General features: G+C 37.7%; 1 protein-coding gene across 6 annotated transcripts in view; it reads left to right on the top strand.

Moving 5' to 3' along the window:
• Positions 1-8,172, top strand: part of LOC103725884 (aldo-keto reductase family 1 member C15-like) — a 38,939-nt gene that overhangs the window by 16,257 nt on the left and 14,510 nt on the right. For all 6 annotated transcript variants that reach the window (XM_008823223.2, XM_029558726.1, XM_029558725.1 and 3 more), the window contains 2 exons: positions 5,348-5,488; positions 7,235-7,402. In XM_008823223.2, the coding sequence (XP_008821445.1) occupies positions 5,396-5,488; positions 7,235-7,402 (261 nt within the window). In that variant the 5' untranslated portion in view covers positions 5,348-5,395. The remainder of the gene's footprint in view (positions 1-5,347; positions 5,489-7,234; positions 7,403-8,172) is intronic.

Genomic DNA, 8,172 nt, shown 5'->3' with positions numbered 1-8,172 from the left:
CCCAAGTCAGATGAGGATCAGATGCTCTCAGGCTTTCTCCTAAGGTCTGGATCCCTCCAGGATAGATTTTGGCCTCAGGAATTTGGGGGTTGGACTGGCCTGGGAGCCAGGCCCAGGAAAGATGCTGGACTAGGGGAGCTGGTGGCTGGGCCACCCAGAGATGCAAAGGGAGATGGGGGCAGGAGGCAGCTCCAAGGGCCCCTGGGGACTGCACTGGGGAGCTGGGTTGGTCTGGATGCAAAAGACCAGGAAGAGGAAAGGTCAGCCTAGGCATCCAGGAAAGAGGATGGTGGGTTGTGCAGACCCAGGGAAGCAGAGAGAGGTTAAGGTTGGGCCAGTCCCAGAGCACCCCTGGGGACCGGTTGCTCTGGATGCACAGGGTCAGGAAGAAGCAGTGGTGGTTCCCCAGGTGTCTGGGGTGCCAATACAAGGAATGGGACAGGACCCAGGCTAGGAGGAGAGACCGACGGGGGAGATGGAAAGGTGAGTGAGGCTGGGGGAGTCAAGGCACAGAGGGCCCAATTGACTTACCCCAGAGGGAGAAGCCTGAAGGTTGTAGAGAGGCCTGCTGGTTCTGCAGGCCCAGGGAAGTAGAGGGAGGTGAGGGCAGGGCCAGGTCCAGAAGCAGTGCTCCTGGGGACCCCGGAAAGAGAAGCCTGTGGGTTGGAGAGAGCTTCTTTACTTTCTTTTTGCTTCTTCTAACCTTTTGTTTGAGTTCCTGAGTTTTTCATTTTAACTTTTTTTCCGTTTGTCTTTTCTTCAGAGATTCCATCTCTTTTTTGAATTCTAATCTCATGTTTTAATTGCCTTAGTTTTTTATTTAATTCTTTGTATTTTCATGGACTTCATTACTTTTTTGTTCATACTCTGAGTTCCTTGAGTATATTTATAATTACTCTTTTGGAATCATCATTTTGTGTTAGGTTGCCAGTCTGAGGAAACTTTATGATGGGCATACTAAGTTCTGCAGTAAACATATTATCTTGTTTTGCATATTGTTTTATCAGTGAGACTCAGGCATCTGAATTTGTGTTGTTGGTGGTGTTTCTTGGTACGGGTAGGTGATCTTGTCTTTGTTGAATGGTTGATTGTATCTGTGCTTGCTGTGTCCCTAGCTTGTCAGGTTTTGGTACAGCTGAGTAGTGTTTGGTGCTGGCATTTACGGCCACTTCACAACGAAATGGTCTGAGAAGTTGTCTCAGTTCAGGTAGGAATAGGTGCAACTTTTGAGTTGGTCTTCTAGGATTGACTCCTCATGGCCCTGAAGCAGCAGAGTTGAGTTGACTGTGTGACCAGGTTAGCCGATAGCTCAGACTGGGTGATCTGGTAGGTTTGGAGGCAGCCAAGGGGCATATTGTCCCAAGAGTTGAGACTGTTGAGTGCAGAGATGTGGGAAAAAGAACTACTCACTATAGCAGGTGTGACAAAGCTTGAAGTTCTCAGGGTGCACAGATCTTATGTGCCCAAGCCAGCCTGTGGGCTGAGGTACCAGGTGTTAAATTAAAAAGGTGGCAGGGATCAGGATCGCTGCAAAGCAGAGAGGACTCTGGCAAAACGAGAGTTTATTGAGTTGGTGGGGCTGGGTCTCAACTAGGCAGTGAGTAAAAACCAGCAATCTAATGGCTGCAGGGGGGTAGCTTACAAAGGGAAAAGAATGTAGAAAAAGAATATTTTTCTGCTTTTTGGGGCTGTTTGGAGGCTGTTCAAGGAGGGCATGGGGTCTCTACCTGGTGAAACTTATCAAGGAAAACATCTACTGTAAAACATGTTTTCTACAATTACAGGGTTCCAGGAACCCACTGAAGCTACAGGGCTTGGGAAACCTGGTTGTCAGCCTGTGGAGCATGGTCTGGTGATCACAATGCATTGGGTTACCAGTTCCTGGAGCTGTATTTGTCAGCTTGCCAGTGGCTGGGAGTTGGCTGACATAGTTCCTCTTAGGGGCCTTATGGTTTCTGGGTCTGGGGTGCCTGGACCTGAACCCTATCACTGGGAGCAGGGAAGTATGAGAAAGGTCAATACTATTTTCCAAAGATAATATCAGAATTTTAATAAATTCTGAATATGGCAAAACTAGTTTTCTCATGATTATCTCTTTGGTAAACTTTCTCTCTGGCATTCATTTTTAATTCACACATGAGGAAGACTGGATCAAATCAAAACCAAGACTATTGGAACTTAAAAAAATTGCGTAGATGTACATTTTATTGTAGGAATTTATATTTTGACAGATTAAGTTTCCATTGAAGAATTTTGCATGCATTTCCACTTGTTCAAACCTTATTTTATGCTTCCAATGATAGTTGATAGCTTTTACTTTGTGGAAGTTGTATAATTTTTCCTAAGTTTATTCTTATGTATTTTGAAGTTATCATAAAAATGAGTACAATGTCCATTTCTATGCATAGAACTTCTGCCCAAGTTTTGTTTATTTCTGTGGTATCAATTACAAACATCTCTAATGTTTTTCGGTAACTGTTTTTGACTAGAATCTCTTGGGTATTGTAGTTGAATAAACATATTCAATATTATACTGGTTACATTTTAATTTTGTTGCAGCTTCCAAAGCAGTCTTGCTATTGTCAATTCTCTCATATGTATTTTTCACATTTCAAAGTTAGGGCATCTTAAAATATTAGAAGCATCATTTTTCTTACTTAAAAGTACACAGAAAAATTATATAGTTTAAAATTAATTTTGTCTTAGCTATGGAAAATTTAATAAGAATGTTATAAGGAAGAGCTGTCTTCATTATCAGATTTTATTCAGTTATTTTTTTGCAGCTATTATGAATGGGAGCATTTCCCTGTATCTTTCTCCAATTGCTTGTTATTGGTATATAGAAAGGCTACTGATATTTCCAGATTGATTTTGTAACCTTCTACTTTACTGAAAGTATTGATCAGTCCTAGGTGTTTTCTTGTGTAATTTTTGGGATCTTTTAGCCATGGTATCATATCTTCTGCAAAAAGGGATAATTTGACCTCTTCATTTTCAAATTAGTACCCTTAGGCTCTTTCTTTTGTCTTATTGCTCTAGCAAGAATTTCAAGCACTATACTGAAAGGTAGTGGAGATGGTAAATATTCTTATCTGGTTCCTGATTTTAATGGGAATGCTTCCAGTTTTTCTCCATTTAGAATGATGTTGGCTGTGGGTTTGTTGTATATAGCTTTAATTATGTTGAAGCATGTTTCCTCCAGTCCAATTCCCTGTAAAAATTTTATCATGAATGCATGCAGAATTTTGTCAAAAGCCTTTTCTGCATCTCTTGAGATGACAGTGTGGTTTTTGTCTCTGAGTCCATTTATATAATTGATGTCATTTATTGATTTGCATATACTGAACCATCCCTGCATCTCTGGAATAAAGCCTAATTGATCATGGTGAATGATCTTTTGGATGCACATCTGTATGCTGTTTTCAATTATTTTGTTGTGAATTTTTGCATCTATGTTCATTAAGGATATGGGTCTATAGTTTTCTTTTTTGGTTGTGTCTTTACCTGGTTTTCGGTTTTAGAGTGATGCTGACTTTATAGAAGGAATTTGGGAGTTCTCCCTCTATTTCTATCATTTTGAATAATTTAAGTAGTATTGGTTGGAGGTCTTCTGTAAATATCTGGTAGAATTTTGCTGTAAACCCCTCTGGTCCTGGGCTTTTCTAGTTGGGAGGTTTTGTATTACTGTTTCAATTTCCTTATGTTATAGATCTGTTTAAACAGTTTATCTCTTCTTGATTTAACTTTGGTGGTTCCCATGATTTTAGATATCTGTCCATTTCTTTTAGGCTTTCAAATTTAATACAGTGTAAGTTTTTAAAGTATTCCCTTATAATGTTCTGGGTCTTTTGGGTGTCTGTGGTGGTGTTTCCCCTTTCATCTCTGAGTTTGTCCACTTGAATTTATGCTTTCTTTCTTGGTTAACTAGGCTAAAGGTTTGTCTATCTTGTTTGGCTTTTCAAAGAACCAGTTCTTATATTCATTGATTCTTTGTATTGTTTTCTTTGTTTCTATTTCATTAATTTCTGCTCTGATTTTTGATATTTCTTCTCTTCTGCTAGGTTTGGATTTTCTTTGTTCTTGCCTTTCCAGAGTCTTCAGTCGCAATGTTCACTCATTTGTGCTCTTTCTAATTTTTTTTTAAAGTAGGCATGTAGAGCTCTAAACTTCCTTTTTAGGACTGCTTTTAAAGTATCCCAAAGGTTTTGTTGTGTTGTATTGTCCTTTTCAATGAATTCCACAACTACTTTTATTTCTCTCTTAATTTCTCCTTTGACCTACTCATTATTCAGGAGTGTGTTGTTTAAACTCCATCAGTTCTTGTAGTGACTAGGGCCTCAACCAATCTTGATTTTTTTTTTTTTTTTTGGTCTTTTTGAGACAGGGTCTCACTGTAGCCCCAGCTGTCCTGGAACTCACTATGTAGACCAGGCTGGCCTTGAACTCACAGAGATCTTACTGCCCCTGCCTCCCAAGTGCTGGGACTAAAGGCATGCGCTACCACGCCCAGCTAGTTTTGACTTTTTTAAGCTTTATTGCATTGTGGCCTGATAGAATTCATAGAATTATTCCAATTTTCTTTTGTGTATGTTAAAGTTTGTTTTGTGCCACATAAGAAAATTAGTTTTGTCAATCAAATTTATTCTTATTTTTAAAATTCCTTCTAAGTCAGGTGTGGTGATGCATGCCTTTAGTCCCAGTACTGAGAGACAGAGCCATCCTGGTCTACATAATGAGTTCAAGGCCAGCTGGGGCTACAAAGAGACCCTGACTCAAAAAGACAACAACAACAACAACAACAACAACAACAATTCCTTCTCTTTATATTTTATTTTTATTTGTATAAGATTTATTAAGTAAGATAGGTATGATTTTATGTCTTTATTCTTTTAAATCATTGATCTGAAAATTGTATTACTAGATTTTATGATGCTAAAAAGGAACATTTTACTGAAACTCCCCTTACAAAGTTAACATTTTATTATTGGACATAATAATGGATACTTGTAGCTAATAGTTAATTTATATTCATGCATCTAATTTAATAAATGTAACTGAGCTGTATTTTTCTCTCTAGATCACTCAACAAATTTTGTTATCAAACTTATGCTGACATGATAAAATTCAGCTGTTCATTTTTTCTTTCATTTAACTGTATATACCTATGTATCCACTTTTAAATATACAGGGCAGGATAGTTAGGGAAAAAACATCCAGGTTTTCTATGACTATGCTAAAAGCTGCTGAACTGTGTATTTTAAAGTACGTAATTTTATGCTACTTGAAATACAACTCATTAAGACCTTTGTTAAACCATAACAATTGTGCCATACTTTTCCTTCTACAGGGTTCTATTAACAAAGAAGGTACTTGCTGTGTCTTTCCAGAAGGGTGAATGAAAATGAGAAATAGCAATCATCTTTCTGTAAAACTGAATGATGGACATTTCATGCCTGTACTGGGACTGGGCACCTCTGCTCCTATGGAGGTAACTGTCATATATCAGGGATGGATGGAGAGTAGATATGGTTCCTGACTGCTACCAATCAGCAGTCTGAGAAATTCAGGTGTTCCTCATACTCTTTTTCTATTGACACTTTACTCCATGCTGTTACCTTGTATATTGCCAGTGTTTTTCAAATTTTAAAAGATATATGAAATCAATGCTCTTAGTAAGAGACGTACATTTCAAGACTTTAACTCCAGTGGATGTGAATAAGTCTGGTATAAGGCTTATTTATAAAACTGGCAAAATAATGAGCTACCAACTGATTCTAATAGTGCTTACCCAAAGATCACAATTGGAATACCACTATATCAAGGGACGTAAAATCATGTTCATCTTTCAGCAATTCCAGTGTGGATAAGTCGGTTTGTGTTAATCTTACTTACTGTGCATCTATGATCATTTGTACTTTAGAACAAATGAAACTGGGTCTGGAGAGATGGCTCCAGAGTGGATGAGAGCCATAAATGTCTACTCTTGCACAGGACCTAGGTCTGGTTCCAAGCACCCACATGAAAACTAGTAGCTCTCTGTAGCTCCAGTTTCAGGGGATTTTATGTGCTCCTTGGGCCTCTTCAGGCATTTCATGGGTGTGGATCATTGACATACATGCACTGAAAACACTCATATACATAATAAATTAAATAAATAAATAAGTTAATAAATAATACATTAAAGAAATAATAATAATAAGATTGACCTCTGGACATGTTTCTGGGTCAAACACTTTAAACATACAGGGCACATAGTAGTGGTTCATGTGGAAGAAGGGAAGTGATAGTTTTGGGTCTCTGATAAGGGCATCGTATGTATGAAATTAGAGACCACAAACAAAGGGACTGGACTGGCATTGCATGCTACTTTTGTCTAGGGTCCTGAAACTGGGGACAGTAAGCTAGACCTCCTCGGTTGGTTAACTCATTAGGAGAGAGAAATGAATAAAAAGCCTGAGTTATTTAATGAGAGAGAGAGAGAGAGAGAGAGAGAGAGAGAGAGAGAGAGAGAGAGAGAGAGGAAGGATAATGGCTAGAGAAAAATTTATGGGTCAGTTCAGGAGTCCAGCCTGGTGAGTCAGCAGAATAGTAGGCAGTAATGAAAAATGTCACAGTTTCAAGGAAGAAAGTGTCACATAAGGACCAAATTTGGGATAACACAAAACGATCCTAAGATACCTAAGAAATTTTTAGTGAAAATAACTTATTTTGTTTTACATTTTGACTTTCTTAAAATACTATTTTAAATGATTCTCTTAGTTTAGATAGGTATATTACTAATTTATTCTGCCTAAATTTACTTCATTGCATTGATAGATAATGATAAGCTTTATTATGTGTATTTCAACAAGCTTAATAACTTATAAGGGGAGTTAATTTAGGGGTGTAAGTTTATAGAATACATATGTACATATAAGTCATGTAAATTCAGGGTTAAATCCAGAGATGTCCTGGGTCCAGCTTTCATAGGCTCAAACATTCACTGTGAGAATCTTTGTCAATTTTTGGAGGTTTGAAATTTGCTGTAATAGAAATATTTATACCATAGGAATGAACAAACAGTACCAACAATGACTCCCTTTCTTTATCAGTTATTTATTAAACATTTGACCCTGGCTATATATCTCAACACTTATTTTGGCCAGCTCTAGTCATGTTTTGGAAAGACAGTATTTTATGTTGCCAAGGCTCTGCTTATTGAAAGAAGCACCTCTATCTTTTTATATTTTTCTAGGTTCTTAAGAGTAAAGTAGAAGAGGCCGTCCAGATAGCAATTGATACCAGGTACTGCCATATTGATTCAGCTTATTTTTACCAAAATGAGGAAGAAATTGGACAGGCATTCCAGAAGAAGTTTGCTGACAGCACTGTGAAGAGAGATGAGATATTCTATACCACAAAGGTTCTGTGTCTGTATCTGTAGCTATGGGGGATGTTGTTATTATTTTTAACATTTATTTTTAAAATAAGTTTTAATTATGTGTACAAGTGTTCATGTGTGTGAGAGTCTGGGACATTAGAGGCAGGCATAAGACTCCCCTAAATTTGGAGTTGCAAGTTGGTGTGTTATAGGTGCTTGTAACTGACCTCTAGTCTTGTGCAAGAGCAGTGCCTGCCTTAACCATTAACCATCTCACAGGCCCCGGTTACTCTGTTTTTATACTTGGACAGATTTTTCCCTCTCATTTGCTTAATTTTCACCCTCTCTGTTCATGCATCATGAGGACTGTTTAGGAATACGACTTTTGTCTTTAGATATCTATGTGTAACTCTGGGTTCTTGCCTGCTAACCAAATACATAAGCCTAAACTACTCAAATTCCAAACCTCTGAGTCTCAAGCTGTAAAATAAAGATAATGTTATTTATATCACAGGATTTTCATGAATGTTATATCAAATTATACAAGCAAAGCTCTTAGAAAAGTATTTAATACATTCCATATGCTCCAAAATGCTGATATTAGCACTATTTTTAAACACAGTAAAGATTTTCCTTTTTCCAAGTCTACTATATTCAGATATTGAATATGAATTTCTGTTATTTTCTCAGACTTTTCTTGATTCTAGTATGAGATACTGTAAGCTAGCCAGAAAACGTAAATTTTGTAATCAGAAAACTGTCAGATCAACACGTTCCTCTTTAGTACACTCTCAATTTGCTCTGCTGAAATT

This window comes from Nannospalax galili, unplaced genomic scaffold (assembly GCF_000622305.1).
Source record: "Nannospalax galili isolate Female #2095 unplaced genomic scaffold, S.galili_v1.0 scaffold989, whole genome shotgun sequence".
NCBI classification, from domain to species: Eukaryota; Metazoa; Chordata; class Mammalia; order Rodentia; family Spalacidae; genus Nannospalax; species Nannospalax galili.
The sequence above is the reverse complement of the archived record's forward strand: the minus strand, read 5'-3'. Positions and strand labels throughout refer to the sequence as shown.